The following is a 20806-nucleotide window of genomic DNA, read 5'->3' on the forward strand; positions in this document are numbered from 1 at the left end:
AGAAATAGAATGTGCTTAGCAGAGATGGCTGATACATATTTGATGAGGCTGACAAAATTACTACTTCAGGGTAAGTAATAAGTGCTGCATTGTTGGAACTGTTGATTTTAATAACAAGGGCTACTGCTCTGTTGTTGCTTGTCCTTTTGTGGAAGTCTTCCTAAAGTGTAATATGGTCCCAAGGTACTAAACAATTCTTTAAGAAAGCCATCTATCACACTCATCTGATGTGGTGAACTTGAACCAGTTCTGGAAGACTAACTTTTTGAATTCTGTTATTATAACTGATGTGTCTCTTGATCAGAAAACATCAGAAGACCTGCATTACCTATAGTCCAAGTGTCAATAACTACCACATTTTAATTCTCCACTGCAGTTAGAAATATGACACATTCGAGTGTTAGGTACAACATAGTCAAATGTGCTGCATTTCCCAGCCACAGGCAATGAGAATCAATTTAAGAACCAAGGAGTTCATGACAGGGCATCAGCTGTGACAGCTGTGACAGCATGCAGAGGTGAGGCCTCAAAAGACATTACTGTTAAAAGTAGAATGTGGGCTCCTTTGAATTAGGCATATGTTCCCCTTGGAGAACTGTGCCACCATTCAAAAACTGCAAAGAGCTCTTAACAATACTGCATACAAATGTAAAATAAGAATTTTACAGTCCATTTTAACTAACCAGCTTTAAGAACTAGAGCCAGCATGATCAAAATGTATACTACTCCAGAAGACCGAAGCGATGATAACATTCATCCCCAACAGACTATTGGGATTTGGGGTCCAAGCCTCATCTGAGACACATCACAGTATCACCTACTTGTACAAGTATGGCAATCACATTGCCTTTATAGAAAAGCTGTGAGTTGCAGAACCTTGACAGTGCAGTAGAATTTTGAATATTTCATTTGAATAATTAAGAGAAAAAAATTGATGATTCAAACCCTAGAAACATTTTCATACTCTTCGCGATATTATTTAACTCAGATGATAGTCCCTGGCAATCTGCATCATCCATATTACCAATAAGATCCATTCTTTGACAATTCAAAGCTCTAGCAAAACTCCAAAATGGCTTATAATGGCACAGATAATTTTCACAAGATGACATGGAAAACCTATTTGTAATTCCAGTAACACTCTCCAATAAAGAGCATGTGGGAATGTGCTCCCTCATTTGAGGCGTGTCAGCAGTTCTTTAAAAGAGAGTCACTATTTCCATTCAAGTCCCTTATTTTTCAAGAGGTTGCAGAGTCAGCCCTCAGGGAGAGAGAACTGATCCTAGCAGTTTCAGGTGCTTTCATGCAATCTTGTATCTCAAAACCAGTCCTTTTTCTTTTTTCTAAAGAAAGTTTAAGTCATTAGCTCATAATATGGATGTCTGCCCTCTGGAACAGTGATGGGAGAAAGGGGCACAAGACACTAAAATTCCTTCTAAAAGAAGATATTTTGGAAAATAACCTCTAACACCTCCACAATGTCATTTTTTTTTTTCCAGCAAAGTTCCTAAAGACCTATAGCTAATCTCCCTTTGGTGGCCAATGTTGACAAGCTATAAAATGAGTCTTGGCATTTTGTGCAACCCGGAAAATAAAGGACATGGAAAACCATTTTAAAGGTTCATCATGGATTTAACTAATAACAAATACTGATCTGATATAGCAAACAATTACATTAATATTAACTACGGGATTCTTAGAAAGGTATTGAAGGACTGTATGTATATGAAACATAAGCCATACAATTCAAACTCAGAGTTTCTGCATCAGAAAAACTCCTCCTTGGAGTGTTCAATGACTTTTTGGGATTTCCTAAAACTTGCAGTACTGGTTTTCAGCAGTAGAGGAGATCTTGGAGTGCTTGGCTCTGTTTTGTGCTATTGAATGTCTCCCATTTAATTATCTCTTTTATATAAAGATGGATGGGAAAAGCCAAAAGTGTCTGTATTCTCCTCTTCCTGCCAACTGTGTTGTCCAGGCTATGAAAAACTTAATATGATGGAGGAAATAACTGGTGTGAAGATATAAAAACAACACAAGAAATCTTACAGACACTAGTAAGGAAAACAGCATTAACTTTCACCATCACAGAGGAAAAGTAAGCAGCAGTAAATAACAGCAAAGTCAGACTAGTTTCTGTCCTGCACATCTTCACTGGTGGAAGATGAGTGAGTGAATGAATCCTAGTGACAATCACCTATGTGTCCTAAGCTCATAGTTATGCAAGATAGTTGACAAGGAAATACGAAAACCAACATTTAGTCACACAAAAAGCTTTTAAACTTCCATTTTTTTGATTCCTTCTACTGTGCTACAGTTCCCCTTTCTGGCACACAAGACCTATTCATGATTCCCAAAAATGTGTTTAGATTTGATTTTTGGTTTTGTTCCATATTTAGCAAGTCCTTTCTTCTCAACCTATCTTTTATGTGCTTCTTATCTTCTATTATCCATTAAGAGTTCTCATGTTCAGGTCTTGGTAAAATTAAGGAAAGGCTTTTTCACAGGTTCCAGAAAGCTTTGGATATGGTCATGAGCATGTTCTTATACCTTGTATCAGTCTTTATTGCTCCCTAACTGCAACAATAGCAATCTTTTGCTAATAATGTTAGGAATGCCTTTAAATTCATTTTTTATAAAACAAAAACAAACAAACAAAAAAAAAAACCCAACCCCAAAAAACTCTTTCCATTAAAGCCACTGAATTTAAAGGAAAATGGAAAAGGTTTAAGCTTTCTATACCATGACTTCTTCATTTCATACCTCTTTTCTGAGATATCACAGCAAATTCTGAGACAACCCATGAAGCAGAGTGTAAGGTACCCATTAGTTCTTTGTGGCATTGACAGTCATGAAACAATGCAGCATTAATCAGACTTTAACCTTTGAATGGAAATATTTTGTAAAACACTATCACAACCAATGGTGCAGGGCAAACACAGTGGCTGATCTCTTTACTCGCTGCAGTCAGTAATACACATTATAATACACTAAAATTTGTAAATAACAGAACATATTTAAGACTTGCTGTGTTCTCATGTGTTATATTGCATTTCAGAGGAGATGTATATACAAGCTCCTGCTAAAAGAGAAACTGTACTTCATTTGGTATTGACTTAATGAAGAAATTCTCACATTAATCTCTTAAGCTGTTCTGCTCTTTGGAAAAACAGACTCTGCGGAAAAGAAAACTCTATAAATCTCTTCAGCTCTCTCCAGAAAAATAGGCTTTTTGTAGCCCAGTGATTTTCTTTGCACCTTTTCTTGCGGAAACAATTAGCTTAGCAATTTTAAAGTATTAGGTGGGCACAGCTGCAGGCTCCTGGTATCTTTCCTATTGCATAGCAATGTCCATACAGAAAGAAACAATAATCTAGTCTTGTAGTACCATAATACGGCAGTGGGAAATATCTAAGTGAGCGACTAATGAGGTTAGGTCTTGAAGGAGTTTTCACTTACCTGAAGCCATCATAAGTTTCCACATTTTCACCAGACTTGTTTCTAATTCAGATTTTTTGTTAGCAAATGAAAAAATACTGTGTCGCAACTCACTCATTAAAATGCTTGAAACCAAACTGAAAGTGTCAGCAGCACATTTACCCCCTCAGACGAGTCCCATTAACTGTGCCTTCAATGATTTAGAAGAATAAGTTTGAAGTCAGACCTGTTGTTCTTACTTTCGTCATGAGTGTAGTAACCAAACTTCAGGTTTAAAACTGTAGCCGTGGACAGCTGGAAAGTCTGTGCTGCCAAAAATACTGATTTGTTCAGCTGATTGTTTTGAAAATTCATTACGGGCATGAAATCCTATTCCAGACAGCACGTGCATTTTTCCAAAATTATCATTAGCCTAATTTATACATTTCCCTTTTGTTTAATCTCATGTACAATACAGTTAATATTGCAATTGATTTCTGTCCTATTATATTGTCTAACCTGAAAAAGTGAACTGCTTGGCGACGTATATTGAAAATACCTTTGCTAAAATTGGCAAGAACATCAGTATCCAAATGATTACCAGCGTAGCAAATAATGATGATTGCAATAACAGTAGTAAGACCATCTGTATCTTACTTACGCATGTTGAAAATTTAGAGTAGTTAGTAGTCCAATATATAAACAATATATGTCTGATCTAGAATCTTCCACAAACCTGTTTTAGAGTTTTGACAGCATATTTAAACACCCTTCAAAACAAATTCAAGGCTCTGTGTTTCCTCAATTTTGTAGGCAGAAGATAATATTAAGAACAGTACCGTACAAAAATAAAAAGACTCAGTGGAGAGCTGGCAACAATTTATATCCAAAAGCTCTTTACCATCTAACTGTTTGTACAAAGCCAAGTGTTTAAGAATACTCCTTTCTAAAATCAAATAAATGAAGCACTATCACAAATTTCATCTTAAATTACATCACTTTTTGATGAGCTACTTAACAGATGGCAGTTTCACACAGTTGTGTGTTCACGTAAACTCTGATTCATAAGACAAATTAAGCACATTGCTAAATTTAAATATGTCACTAGACCCTTTAAAGCAAAATAGTTTCAATCTTGTTTATTAACAAGGTTGTGCAACTAAGCATCTTTGTGGGATGGAATCATGGGATAATTCCTAAAATTGTCTAGGCTACTAAGGAAAGTTATCTTTGATTAGAAGGTCGAAGTTAAAAGATCCTCTTAAATGGCACCTACAGCATCTACTTATATTGCCATTCAATGCTGGAGAAAAAGTAACAAAATAAAAATAAAATACATTAAGTAATTCTTGCAGGAAAAGACATGCAACTGTGCACTGGTGGGTGCAACTATGGAGGGTGCTTTGAAAATCTGGTCCAGAACATCTTGTTCTACTGGAGTTTATAGTTCAACCTCACAGTCATCTATGTATAGTTGCCTGTCTATATAATCAAAAGTAATATGCCAGATGCTTCAAATTAAAGACAGTTAAAAAATCAATTCCAATACATAAATATAAGTGCTGAGAGAGTTTTTGGTCTTAGATGCTATGAGCATCAAACTATGAAAGTTTATTTACTTTACTAAATATAATCATAGAAGATGAGAACTTTGAAATTTAATCTTTAAGCCATCTAAATATTTACATGACAGCAATATACAAAGAATTTAACTAAAACAGTGGCTGCACAGTAGCGAATCCAAATGCCAGGCCTTTGGTTTCATTTGGTCTCATGAACAGCTTCTCAGAAATATTTGTGTTTAAACAATAAATATAAATACTGAGCCATGCTTGGTTGCTCTCTCAGGAAGACAAGATTATTCTGAATTATCACGGCAAGGTCAGGCAAACATTTCCCTTATATATTAAAGACCTTTTTTTTTGTTTAGATAGATCATTTACAGGACAGATTTACAGGATCTTTGGTGAAAAATTCTGCCAGGAAAAGCAAGTCTTAAAAGTAGTGAAAATTCCAATACCTGCATGACACACTACTTCACAAATCTGACTCCCACTGTTGTAAAATCCTGAACAAGCAGGTAAACTACAAAGTAATTAGCACTCTTGTTCCACAAAAAAAAGACCAAAATAAAACCAACCAAAAAAACCCAAGATAATTTTTTCAGCCCAATCGTTGCCTTATTCATACTAACCTTTCATCTGGTTTTCTATCAATTTAGTGCAGTTACTCATGATTTACCAGTGTAAAGCTCTTTACTCATAAAAAAATCAATCAGATCCTTTCTGTGTAAAATATTCAGTAGGAATAGGGGTTAGAAAAACGTTTTAGGAAATTCTCTTTCATAATAAGTAGCATGCAACATATAGCAAATAAGGAATTCAGAACACTTACTTTAAGGGCTATATCCCAATAAATGCATATGTTGTTATTACATGCAAAAGCTCACCACCAGCACAGTTTAATTGTTCAGAGAAAAGTTGTTTTAAGGTTGTTACCCACATCCCTTAGAGATTTCTCTAAGAAGTCAGCATGTACAAGAACTTTCTTATACCTCTTTGTGACAAACCACATTTTCAACTCATTTCATCAGAAATATTAAAGCACACTTCCCCTTGAAATCAACCACTCAAGCAAACTGCAACTCTAGTAAGAAATTCATAACTTGTAAGAAAATGGAAGACAGTGGGAACGGCATAACAGAGAAAGGAACTCCACAGGACCTACACAGATTCTAAAACCACCACATTTGTACTTGTGATTGCAGCAGAGGTCAGCATAACTGCATTGGTATTGCAGTTGTGGAAAAAGTAAAGATATAACAAACAGACACAACTCCAAATTATATTCGAACTCTCTACCAGGCACGTGCAGCCCGCAATGCAATCTCTGCTGCTCTGTCCTCACTCTAACCAAAACACCAAGATCTGCATTAGAAGTGATTTATCATGCTAGCATTACTCCTCCAAATGCAGTGCACACAGACTCAGTATCTTGAGGGGGTAAGAAGAAAGAATTATTTTCCATTCACTGGAATAGAAAACGTTCAAGGGAGTATTTTGTACCCACTCAAAGTAAGAGCTGTCTAAAATAAGCTACTCCTACAACTGCAATAATATCATTAACTTCCAAATATTGTGAACATGATCCTATTCTTTACTATGGAGTCACAACATACTTGAACTAGAAAAAAAAATAAATAAGAAAAAAAATCAGTGAGAACTGTTTCAGCAATTTAAAGAAAACATCATACAACCAGTAATCCCCCTTTCAAAGAGGTTCTGTGATTGGGCTAAAACCATTCCTTCTCTCCTTGCACAGACTTGCAGCATGACTTCTAGATGTCATTTTCTGCTGTCCTAAGTAACTATTCCAATTAAAGCCATTCCTTCAGGTCCAATTACCGGTCCCCAGAGAGAAGAGATCGGTGCCTGCCCCTCTACTTCCCCTCGTGTGAAAGTTGTAGAGTGCCACGAGGTCTCCCCTCAGTGTCCTCTTCTCCAGGCTGAAAAAGCCAAGATACCTCAGCCACCCTTCATATGGTTTCCCCTCTAGAACCACAACCATCTTCGTTGCCCTCCTTTGGCTGCTCTCTAAGAGCTTAATATCTTTCTTATATCGTGGCTCCCAAAACTGTACACACTACATCAAGTTCAATTTTCCTTACGGTCCTGAGGCTTCATCCTTTGCTGGATGCAAGTACTATATACATAAAGATGGTACTCTACTGCATCCAACTGAAGTTCTTCCATAACCTACAGAACCCTTTGGGACATCCTAACTTTAAAAGCTCATCTTATCCCTTTGATTTCCATCTTCCTCTGTGAATGCAATCTATTATTAGACACGTTTCTTTTCAGGTTTCCTATACAGGGATATCACCTATTGTTTCCATGTGCATACCAAACTACACCTGAAGAGATGAAGAGACCCCAAAGAGACCTTGATTTTTCTCTTCAGTTTTCATCTATTCAGTTTTGTAGCCTCCACCTATTTTTATATATTTAAACCTCTATCATTAAATTGGGGGAATTTTTTGGTAAAGAACATTAAAGAAGCTTAGCATATCAGTTCAGCTGATACAGCACAATGAAAAATATTAGCTAAACACAGAAGCCTCACTAAAGACAGTATAATTTCGCACTTTGCAACTACCTTAATAGCTACAGATATGAATAACAAAAGCCATCTGGAAGAAGAAAACAAAACCTCTCAACTTATCATCCAAATCTATCTTGAACTCCATCAGGAAATGAAGGAAGATATATCAAGAAAAATGATTTTTACTTTACTTTGTCCTTTTTTTCCTCTTACTTACTGCACATAGTTAAATTAAATGCAAACTCAAATAAAAAGATACATAAGACACAAAAAATATTCTTTGAGGGCTCTTTGTAATCACTGTGGTCTTGCTGCAGTCTCTGGTGCCTGAGCAAGAACTCGGTCCAAAAATATCATGTACAGAAAAACACTGAAATGCTGTGATTTCATGCCTACTGTTACCTTCAGGTTTAAGTAGCTCCCTTGGCTCTTACACTTGTAGCAATTAGAATTTCCAGACAGCTCAGCAGTAGATATTCTAGGTGTTCTCTATATTGCAGTACTAACTGGCAGATGGCAGTCAATTCTTACCATGAATGAATTAAATTCACTCATATAACATATGGTTGTAAACCTAAAGACTTTTTAAAAGCTTTCAAAGTTTTCATTCTGCCTTTTATAGTTACAAAGCAACAACAGCCAGCTATGTGACGTAAATCTCAATTTTTATCATGGGCTAAGACTTACAGTAGGATATGCAGGTTCCCCACGCTGTTGTTTCTGGACCTCATGAATACATTTCTACACTTTTCCACTTAGTCTAGTCTTTTCAGCAATAAGGTTACTTAAATATATTAGAACACTATCTACTCAAGAAAAAAATATGTGCTTGATCAGGAGACTGGAGCATCAGACAAAGAAGAGGAATTACCTGCCATATGTTTGTGATTTACTGGTCTAGTTGCCTCAAGTTGGAATTTTATCAGGATTGTATCCTCCATCAGAGAGATGATACACTTTTCCATTATGAGGAGGGTACTTAATATATCCAGATGGCAAAGGTTAAAATATAGGTATGTCAACTTTGACAGGTTCCCTTCTTATGACCTGAAGTCCATAAGGACCACAAGTAATTAGTGCACTAGGAAAGTCAGAGCTTTAAGTCTTCAGGGGATTTTTCAGGTTGGTTTTGTGAGCAGATACTAATTTTGGTGGTTTAAGTTACACCGTGGCATTATTATACATTGCAGCACTAGATAACCTTCTTCCCTGCCCACTATTTGCTAATGTAAATTCTGCTATTGCAATTAACCATTATATACTGTATATTCCAATTCCCTGTCTGTCTGTGCAACATTTAGCTGAGCAAACATGCAACTGAATGCATTTTAAACACTCAATTAACTGGGTTTTGCAGCTGTATAAGGACTTTCTGACTATTGTTGGTTGCAACCTCTAAGCTGCTCTTCTTAACTTCAACACCCATCTATAATGAACACTTCTGGTTTACAAAAAACATTCGAATACTCTTAAACATTACAGGACAAAATCAGACAAGGAATGGGGGAAAGAGGAGTAAAGGTACAACATAGTAAGCAAAAGGTGAAATTGCTGTTGTCACAGCCTGAGAACTTACCAGGCACTTTATTAAACTGCAATGCACTACTTTACAGTGTTGCTTTTAAAACATGTTAACACTATATCACAGTTCCCGGCAGCATGAAGTCTTTCCAGAAAATATGTCATCACTGTATGCAGCATATTTTATAGCCAGTATAATTTCATTTTATTAGATCCAATAATATTTTTCTGAAATTCTAGGAAGTCTCCCCACAAAAGATAAGTAATGACCGTGTTTTAATCAGCTGGCACAAAGTGTAACCACCATACTGCAAGAAAAAGAAGCCTTTATTACATCAAAATGTCATCAGTTTCATTTTGCCTCTGTGGAAAAGGTCACAAATAAAACCTCTTCCACATTCCAATATTATGTAGCACAAAACCCTTCAACTGCAAAGTTATTTAATTCCAAGACTGATCTCTACAGTTGAACCATTCTTGACAGAAGAAGCTGAATAAGCTCAGAATCCTACACATTGTACTATTATAGCAAGAAAAACTGAAATTATGGTAACAAAGCCTGAAACACATGCCATTTGTTTCATATGTCCACAAACATTCTGAAAAGATGAGCTGCACACTTCTAAGTGAAATAATGTAATTTTCCTTTTCTTACCATGCTTGGATTTCTGCTTTGTGATCTGCCCGTGACTGGAAAACATTGCTGTGGAGCCCGGTATAACAGTTCTTTCCTCTAAATCAGACTCTGGGATTGTAGCACAGCCACCTAGTTGAAAATGGAAGAAACCTGATGTTCTGTTTATGTAACAAAACAAATTCACTGGTGCATAATTGAGGAAAAGAGGTGATAAATTAGCTGACAGGAACATATAAAACTAAAATAGTCTTTACTTTCACTTCACAGAAACATTTGTTAAAGAAAACTATTACCATTGTTTAGAAGGTTGATTATGTCTTAATGACTTCTTGCTACTACTTATGTCATTTTGAAAAAAGTTTGAATGTATTTGGACCACAGAATATGTAAAACTGGTTCCACACAAAACATGGAAAATAATTTGATTTGTGTTAAAGATCACATTACTGAGAGCTATTTTTTTAACAAAAATAATTAAGTGTGAATGAAATAACTTCACAAAATCAACAAACCTTATGAAGATTGTTAGCATACCACAGAGAATGACATGATTTTATTTTTTTTTTTGGATGGGTTATTAAATACAGTATTTTTATTACTTAGTGCTAGAGATATGGAAATACAGGGACACTTTCAGTGTCCGGTAACACACTGCACTGGTAATGATTTTAGAATGTATGGCATAATAGATTCTTTGTATTTTTCAATACTGCTTTACGAGCAGTTCATTAGACAACACAATTACTTACAGCTCTCTTCAAACGTGTTTAAATGCCTATGTTTAAAATACGAAGAGAGGGATAATCTAGTAGTAGTATCAGCTGAAGATAGTTGCAATGGTTTGCAGCAGAATAAGTTGATGTGAATTTATTTCAGAACAGCTGTGGTCAGTACACTGGAGGATGTGTCACTATTCCACAGGAAAACATGGTCTTGCAGTAATTGCACTGCCAACAATACAATACACAGCTGAGCTGCATCTCTTTCTCACAGCCCTCCCAGGATCACCACTAGCAAGCAAACAAATCCATGTACTTATCTATTGTGTTCTGAAAGCACATGTTTATAAGCAGCACATCAACTCCCAATGGAGCTCACAGACTTTTCACCTTTATGTCAGTTGTTCTATTTTGAAAAGACATGTTCTACTCCAGGCCCCATAAGCAGTGCATCCGATTTGAAGGAACACAGGCTGTTCTCTCTTTACAAACTAAATGAGTAAAACAGTTAAAAATGAGGATGCAGTCCCAAGGAGGAGAGTTGCATTTTCCCCAGCAGTTTCAGAAGCACTGGCAAACCAATGCCTGATGTCCTGCAGATACGTACCACCCTGCCTAGCCAGGGTAAAGCATGACAGCTCCAGCAAATCCTGTGAAAACACTCATTACTACCAGATGAGGAACTAACACAGCACCCTTTTGCTCCTAAGGAAGAGGAAAGACATAACCATATGCAAATACACCCTGAGAGAAAGTATAAGATGCATCACAGGGGTTACGTTTGATTTACAGCAAGCAAATTTTTTCACTAAGAAAGGAACATTAGGAGTGAATGTGTCAGCAGTGTGCAGACTTATGACTCATGACAGCTTCAAATATTTAGGATACCTGCTATGAAAACGAAAGAGAAAATGGGAAATTAGAAAAACCTCTTCATAGTAAAATACTGTATCACTGAGATAATGCACTGATGTTGCATTAAATATAAATGTACCTACAGGCTAAATGGAAATAAATATCAGTAAACTAATACTTCTGTTCCCATTTAAAAATTGTGACTAAAATGTAAACTGTGAAGATTTGAGGAAACTGAAACCAGTGCTTTAAATGTCAATTTAGATATTTTTCATTCTTATAGTTCAGATAAAATTTACCCTATTAAACACTGATCTGTAAATAGAGGATACAAAATTAATAGTTCTTTTGAGCAAGAAAAATTAAGAATGGCATGATATATTTTAAGAGGTTTTATAACAATTTCTATCAGCATGAGTGAAAACTCACCAAGTCAATTAGTATCTACTGAATTTCTACATGACAATAAAAGAACTTTTATAACATTCATTCTAACAACCTGAAATTCAATAACTTACATAGCCTTGAGAATTGATGGCTTTTGGTGCCAAAATATTTCATTAGTCATCAATGCTGACAGTAACTGAATAAGAGTTGGAAAAGGTCTATTTGCCCTTAGCTACAACACACTACTTGCTGAAAGGAAGCAGGACTTCCTGCTCTTGATTTTGATGTGAGAGATTTATTGAGATCTACTTGTCATGGTACTATTAGAAGTTATTGCAATTAAAAGCAAAATTAACTTCTTCCATTATTTTATTTACTTGAGAATAGTGAGGACTGAAATGCTGCCAGTGACAGACTATTTTATATAAAAAGAAAATGTAGACAGAAAACATAGAGCAATACTATCAGCATCAATATTAAGAATAGTAATTGTGTGTTACTTCTGCAAGGATACCAATAACTGTTTCCTATTTTATAGTGTTTTTTAAATACTATTGTTTCCTAAGGGCATTCCATGTGCTAAAAGCACTGTTCGGACTGGGGCAGAATTTCACCAGGACTCTTGTGACAATAATTATTTAAATGGGTGATCAGATAGGAAAGCAATATAACAGTGATATTTTTACTTTTTTTGAGAAAATGAGGCTTACAGGATCAAGGTCTTTGTGCCCCCTCATTTCTACCTTACTCTTCTAATATCAGTATTACCTTCTAAATGAAGGAGCTACTCAAATTTGCTAAATGTATGTCCCTTAGCTTGTTCAGATGCCTAGGGCTAGGTAGGATGACCGGACCCTCATCTACACATCAACCTTCCTCAACACAAGTGGTATCCACGTCTTCCAATGGAACTAATGGCAAATTCCATTTTCTTGTTCCAACAGGCACAGGTACACTTCCTCAAGACAACAATCAGTACCCTTGACAATATGCTCTGATCCCACACAGGAAGAAAGGAGTGGAGCTCATACTGAGACAATTGTCACAGCGAAAGAAGCGAAACATTCAAAGTAAATTGTAAACTTTCGCTAGACTGAAAAAGAAACTGGATAAGGCACAAATATATACTACTGAATATTTTAACCACGGTAGGCCAGGATTTTGTGCTTCCAAAACATTCTACAACTCAGAAGGGCAGCTATCTGAAAAAAAACCCAAACAATCCCAAAATCAAACCAAAAAAAAAGAAACCAAAACAAACCAAAACCAAAACAAACCAAACAACCAACCAAACCCACAACCCTTTTCTGCTAGGACTATAAGTTTTTTAATTTCAAACTTCAGACGTATCTGCTCCGACTTCTCTGGTCAGAACTTCTACTTTAAGTTTTAAAAAACTCTTTGAATTTTTGTGTTCGTTTCAATAAGTATTTACTGAATGTTCACTTTAGCAAGCATTTTAAGTTTTTATGCACATGGAACACTAAAAGAAATCACAGTAGAAAAATAACTCACATTCGTTCATAATTACCTGAATGGTACAAATCTGAACAGTGAAATATTTAAGGAAAAAGGGGAAAAGAGGCAGGAATAGTAGTACATAAATCTACACACTGGAAATTATTCAAGTTGAGAAGTCCTCCAGATGTCAGTCTGTAAACAGTGCTTCATAAAATGAATTTCCCCACTAATTGTTGGCAGAAATAACATCTAGAATATGTTATTGCATTTGACCCAGTCTTTCCCCCTTTACTGTGTAGCTTAATTCTTGTTTGACATCACAGACCTTTTATCAGTTGTGATAAACCCAAGAAAGCAAGCTTTTGTCAGCAAAATTGTTTGATAGGGTACAAAACGCATAAAATTACACTCAAGCTAATTATGAACTTTGTTCACCAAAGGAAATGAGACTTCTCTTGCTTATTTTCACTACACCTGTTTTTGTAACACATTTGGTTCTTAAGTTGGAAAAAGATACCCACACCCAAAGGAAACATAAACATATAACACACATTGAACAAAAATTAAGTACTGACAGTTTTCCTACAGGTTCATATCACCATGTTTTCACACACTTTATTGGGGCTCTAAAAGTGGAAAAACAGGAAAACAAAAGTGGTATACATCTAAAAAAATTAAAAGGCACTTTGAGGTAAAGAGTATTTGAGTTTCCTCTTTCTCTTACCCTCAGTCACAACCTAAACTATGCATAAAGTTTCCATTTTCCTCTGAAATTAACTATTAAAAGACTCCACAGAAAGAAGAAAAAAGCTTCCTGAGCAGTCCTTGGCAGCAAAACAGTCCAAATGTGAGCAGAAGCTTTGTAAATAACAGATTTTGCATCCATATGTATATCATTATACAACGGAGATAATCTAAACAGCAAAATTATTTCACAGAGATTCCAAAAAACCATATCCAAAACCATGTTCACTTTGGTTTTCTTGTTCTGTCAACCATTTTAGGAAAGTGCATACTAAAAATGCAGTCTACAACATTAGAGATTATTCTCTCTGAAAGAGCTAATCAATTACTTGTACTGATTCTGCTAGCTACCTTTATTCAAGTCCTGTACATTTTATAAGAAAAGAAAGGAAGGAAGGGGAAAAGGGAGAAAGAAAGACAGAAAGAAAGGGAGAGAGACAGAGAGAAAAAAGAGAGAGAAAGAGAGAAAAAGAGAGAGAAAGAGAGAGAGAAGGAGAGAGGGAGAGAAAGAGAGAGTGAGAAAAAGAGAGAAAGAGAGAAAGAGGGAAAAAGAGAAAAAGAGAGAAAGAAAGAAGTCAGAAGAGACAAGGGAGAGAGAAAAAGAGACAGAAAAAGAAGGATTTTTTTTTTTCTCCTAAGTAGGTGTCTGATAAACACAGTTACAATTCACAGTAGAAAACAGTCCAAGTTGAGTTCAGATATTCACTAGTAAAACATAGAGTCACTAATTAATCAGTTATAGATTTCAGAACAGAGTGCCTAAATCTAACAGTGTGGATACAATTTTGCAGTCACACAATTCCATTGTTTTGGGTCTGATTTGACATAACCAAATTCATCAAAATGATGGAAAATATTTCTGTATTACATTCCATGAGAATAATGAATTAGGGGAAAAAATCATACCAACAGAATATGCAGTCCAAGATCATTGAAAATTACCAAAACATATTTTCAATGGGAGCACACAGACATACCAGACTGTTGTTCTGATTTACTCATGTTTTACTGAAATGTTTTTCAACAAAACTTCCAGTTCTTAAATTCCGTAGCTTGTCCTGTAATAAGTTGTCACTATTTGCACCTAGAGCTATGCAGAGATAATTTGTTCCAATTGTGTGGCTTCTGTTTGAGCTCGTAGCCCATTCAAATATTTTGAGCATGCCTGAGTTCATAAAACCCTGACTTGAGAAGTTCAGGGTACTTTGGCCGCATAAACTCTTTATGGGAGCAACGATGGTGTTTAAACTGTCAAATTTCTTGGCCATTCTTCCAGGATGAGGTTCAGTGCATGTGGTATGCAAGTCATACAAATGGCATTGGGAAACACATTGCTAAGAACAGATCTAACAGCTGTTTTCATTAAAGAAGCATTATTGGATATTCGGCCAAGAATACAAAAATCAACATTCAGTAGTACCCTTACTAGCTCAGGACTGAGAATGCAGTAACATTAAACTATATAATGCCATGAAATATCTACCAAAGCAATTTGTTAGCACTGTGAACAAGGGGTGAATGTTGACAGTTGTGCTTCAACCACGTAACTGTGTTGTTCCATCCAACAAGCTATTTACTTGATGAGCACAGACTGGTTGAAAAACTTGCTGTGTTCTGATATTTGCTGGGAGAGGTAACATACTGAATTTTACAGTACTTGGAGGATTTCCATCTGCTTTTATATAATAGAATAGAAAAATCAGCTTGCATGAACTTTTCAGGAGGAATATCAACTCTTGACAAAGACCATAACTATAGAAACCAATATATTTTACAGAGTACACTGCCTCACATAACACCTGGTGGGTTTTGTTGATGGGGTATCCTCTTCCCCATATTCAGTGTATCACTAAATTTAGCCTTTATTTACCATAACTAGGAATGGGTTTCTTTCAAAATACTTAAATATAGCAGTAGCAGAAGTTACAGAATACGCTGTCATCAATATATTTTCAGAACAACATTTTTATTCAGTAACGAACTCAATTTCATGCTACCCTTTTGGGGAGCAAGAAGAATATGCAAGGCTTTTGTTTTGGTTTACACATATGAATTCATTCTGTGCACATAAATGGACATATATATGTATTAGGATATATGAATATGAAACATATAAAGAATTTTATACCATTTTTTTTCAGTAAGACATTTTTTCAAATCTCTGGAGCCTGTATTCATTGCATTGTTTCAGTAATGCACAGTTGTAAGGAGGCTACTAGATCTTTAGACTTTTTTACTAATTTATATTGAAAATTTAAATAGGTAACACTCTCTTTGATACACTTCCCTGATCATTTTTTCTAAAAGTGTACTCAAATGAATTTCCACTGTAATTTCTGCTTTCTGTCTGCCAACACACCCCAAGAGAATACCTCAAAGTCAATGTTCAGACCAGATGGGATCTCTGGAGCTTGCCTGTCAAAAAAGCTTACACAATATTGTCTTTATGCAGTCTCTAACCTTTCTCCAGCATACAGTGAAAGTAAACAGACTAAAATTTGACTGTTATAATCTTGATAACAAACATTTCCTGGTATTCATCAGTCTAAAAAATCTGAAGAAATATTTTGCTCCCATTTCCATTTAAAATATTTATATTTCCTGAAGCACATACATGAAGCTTTCTTCCAATTGAAGATGCAAGCATGCAGACACATACATAGACACTATATACTTGTATATATGTGTATACACACACAAATTTTGGACTTACTAGTGAAGGAAGAGCAAGTCCTCGTTCCCTGCACTCAGAAGTTGAAGGGACAGTAAATGTTTGTGGCCTAGTTTGCAGCATTGTAAACTATGAGTTTCAAAAGTGTTTCATCACACAACCATACTGCAAGACCTTCAAGGTTAGTAGTCTTTGGCTGGCTCAGGGGACCTTTAAGGAGATAAGATCACATTGACCTAAGCAAAACACTCAACAGGAGGAAGCTCAATAATACACGTTAGCAAAAATGGGATTTTTTGTGTTAACTGTGAAGAAGAAATAAAAGATAATGCAATTTGCTGCATGAAACCTTTTTAGGCAGGATATTTTGGATGTTTGAGACAGCCTTGATGGAACAGCAGTAAGAGGAGCAGTTAATGAGGGGCTTATGCCTAATATAGGTCAGAAACTGAGTGAAATCAAAGAAAAAGTATCTGAGATGTATGCTAACACATGATTTTGGGCTAGAAAATACATGAACAAGGTCTACTGACATCAGATGTAGTATCAGATATACTGTGGATAACAGAAGACAGCAGACTAGTAATTGGGATTATAATGTATGTACTGAAGAATGTATGTTGCTCAGAAAAATCAAAATTAAATTGGTAGAGTAATACTTCATAGCACTATTGTGATGAGCTACTGAAACAGTAGTATACAGAACTAGTCAATTTGGAAAATTATTGTAAAGTAGTTTCATACACAAAATGCCAAATTTTAGCTACAGAACACAAATATCAGATTTCAATAGCAATTGCAGTTGCTTTGATATTACGAGAGTCAGAAAGTATGGTATTATGGCAATTAAATAAGATATGAAACCCACAAAAATAATCACAGGATGACAGAAGAAAACAATCCCAGCATGATGACTAGTAAAAAGGTGAAGGCAATTTTGAAATCCACCTGACAATTTTTCCATGTAAGAACCAAGAATAGAAAATTATAGTATTAGTTCAATACTACTGAACAAGACACTGGTAAAACAACTGGAATACTGGGTTCAATTCTTTTTACCATGTTCGTGACAGGTTAAATAAACCTGGGAAAGTTCAGCTGAAGGTTACTAAGATCATATAGGAATCACCTTAGTGACACATGAGCAGATGACCGGTCTTGCTTAGCTAACAGGACTAAAAATGGAACAGACTGATCTTTACCAGTAATGCAATTTGGCCAGAAACCCTTAGTGTCTGGAAAAATAAAAGACACTCTTAGAACAAGAGGGAATCATTCACAAATTAATTTTTACTTGAAATTAGGTTTCTGACTATCAAGAGAGCAAGGGCTTTGAACCACCCAAAACAGAAACCATGGAGGTAAATAATTCTATTTATGAATGAGACTAAATTACCTTATTCTAACACAGAGATGGAGCTTCTAAACAAGGGATTTCTTTTATTCCTTCCTCTCCACCCCCTCCAAATAGAAAACATAGGCAATAGAGGACAAAACACATACAGATTTATCTTTTAGTATTCTGAAATTATCCAATTTTCTGTTACCTAATTATGAGTAGTTATCTAATTCTTAGAACATAAATAAATTATTATTCTCTATTTTTCTAACAATATTTTCACAGTATTTTAAGTGAACATGAGATATCACAAAAAAATATGCCACATTGCTACTTTAATCAGCTACAGGAAGTAAACCATTTCTTCACAATGGAAATAAAAATTGTAAAGATTTTGGGAACAAGTGTAATTGGAAATATTTAATTTAAAAAGCAGCAGTGATATTGTTCATTCTTAGAAGCTCTGGTTCTGACAATTCTGATTCCCAAAAATATCTGGTAAATATGAACTTACTAAATTTACATTTGGAAAGACACTGGATTCTAAAATATAAAATGGCAAGTGCTGAAATTTCATACAAATAATCTGACATCATATTTTTAAGAGGGTAATGAACTAGCCTCTGTTCTTCTGTATCTCCAGTTAATACTTAGAAATATGCAACTCAGGTGATGAAATAAACATGGATAAAAGCATCCTCTTGTAATGTTATTGAAAAAAAACAAGAGAACATCTATCTGGTGCCTTTACAAGACAAACAGCATATAGATCCTTTGAGCACTAAGGGTTTGGGATATCAAAGTATTCACAAGGGAAAAAGATAATTCTCTCTTTTAATAACACTTAAGTTCCCTTCCACAATCGAAATGCAACCTTTGTTGAAAAATCCCGCTCTTCTGTTAATTATGTCAAAGATAGCATTGTTTTCATGTATTGGAAATTTCTACTTTCTCAATTGTATCCAAATATCAGACTTTTCCATAACATGTAGAACGTGTGAATAACATTGCATTTGTTTAGGCTTTAAAAATGTTGCTTTGACTTAATTACCAACTATGATTTTTATCATTGTACTGGGAGCCAAGAATGAATCAAATTATAATAATCTATTTTTCGTCCAACAATAAGAAACATACGTTACTTATATTTACTTTATTCTCACTAGCATTTAATACTTAATTAACTATATACTCCACTCACTAAATAAATCCAAGTATTATCTTGTGTTAGTTCAACCCTTCACAACATTAAAATCTCCAGGATTGATTTTAGGAGGAATCAAAAAAATAGGCAACTTTGACTCCATTAAGTCATCATAAAGCCATTCAATTAATTTAGTTTATTTAGAGGAAATGAGCACAGAACTGCACATAATAATTTAAAATTACATCTTATCCTGTAGACAGAATATTTTCTTTGATTACAAGAATTTCCTACTCAGCAAATTTTACTCTACAAACTAGAGAGAATTTCATTCTTTCACTAGTATCACACCTAACGCTGTGTAAACCACGGGATTTTACTAAAATCGATACCATTCAAATGTTGTGAAAATGATACAACTGAAGGATAAACAATTTTACATATATAAACATTTTGTATTGTTACTTCTGCAAGTATTTTAAGAAGTAGCCAGGTGATTGATGAACTACATGTGATAAAACTGAAAGAGAATCAACTTTAGAAAACTGCAAAGTATCTTTCCATCAAACCAAGGTATCTGAAGATCTGAAAACCATGCCCCCAAAGGTCTCTAATAACTTGGGAGAATCTTGACACTGAACTTTTCAGAGAGGAGGATGAGACTCAATTTAGCTAATGTCATAAGACGAATTACATCCACTAGAAGATAATGGATAGTTAGGGAGAATTCTGTTCAAATCCAGCCTGCTTTTTTTTTTTTTTTGTGAAAAGCAAGGTCTGTTTTTACAATAAAAATGTTATGTCTGAAACAAAGTGGCTTTTTATATGAGAAGGCACAGGATTAACTGTTCTTTTTCCTCTTATTTAAAAGCTGACATTGTTGCTACTGTCCAAGATAATAAATAAAGTGACAGAGCAAGTAGAATACAGAGATGCTCTCCGTCTGCTATTTTATGTCTTATGCTTATTTAATTATTTCAATCAACTCTCTAGTTTTAAAGGATCATCTTGTAGCTTGACCAGAACACTGGGTTACTAATTTTTTAAAAAGTGTGTGACTGGATATCCTGAAATCTGCTGAAGTACAAGGTGAAAGCTGTATGACAAGGGGAGCCCCTACTTCCCTGTCCCTTGAAACCACATTTTTCTTTGTTTTGTACATCAGTACATGCTAAAGAAAGTCTATGCCAAATTAAACATAAATTCTGTAATGTTTATCTTAAATAAAATGTAATTTAGAAATGTACATCTCATCTTCAAGGAAGCTATACAAAGCAAGATAAAGATTAAATTATCAAATATGCTACTCGAAATACAACTAAAAGTATTAGACAAATAACATGAAACTGGAGAGAAGAATGAATTGAAATGAGAGAATTTTACAGATTGCTTTGCACAATCACACCAATCAACAAAAATAAGAGAGGAAATAAATTTAGATGTCCTGCCAAGAGCCTACTCTGGTCCAGACTCTCCATGGGGTCACAGCTTCCTCTGGGCACATCCACCTCCACAGGCTGCAGATGAATAATCTGCTCCACCATCTACCTCCATGGGCCGCAGGGGGACAGCCTGTCTCACTATGGCCTTCACCACAGGCTGCATGGGAATCTCTGTTCCTACACCTGAATTACCTCCACCACCACCTCCTCCACTGACCTTGGCATCTGCAGAGCTGTTTCTCTCACACATTCTCACTCCTCTCTGCGGTTGCAACTGCACAGATTTTTTTTTTCCCCAATCTTAAATACATTATCCCAAAGGCACTGCCACCATCACTGATGGGCTCAGCCTCAGACAGTGGTGGGTC

The 20806-nt window shown here is 35.4% G+C and overlaps 1 protein-coding gene across 3 annotated transcripts in view; it reads right to left on the reverse strand.

Annotated features, from left to right (window-relative positions):
• BBS9 (Bardet-Biedl syndrome 9) overlaps positions 1-20806 on the reverse strand; it is a 285582-nt gene that overhangs the window by 103285 nt on the left and 161491 nt on the right. For 2 of the 3 annotated variants that reach the window (XM_032707763.1, XM_032707681.1), the window contains exon 22: positions 9695-9805. The exons of the other annotated variant lie outside the window; for it this stretch is intronic. In XM_032707763.1, the coding sequence (XP_032563654.1) occupies positions 9695-9805 (111 nt within the window). The remainder of the gene's footprint in view (positions 1-9694; positions 9806-20806) is intronic. 3 annotated transcript variants of the gene reach the window in all.

Source organism: Chiroxiphia lanceolata, chromosome 1, assembly GCF_009829145.1.
Source record: "Chiroxiphia lanceolata isolate bChiLan1 chromosome 1, bChiLan1.pri, whole genome shotgun sequence".
NCBI classification, from domain to species: Eukaryota; Metazoa; Chordata; class Aves; order Passeriformes; family Pipridae; genus Chiroxiphia; species Chiroxiphia lanceolata.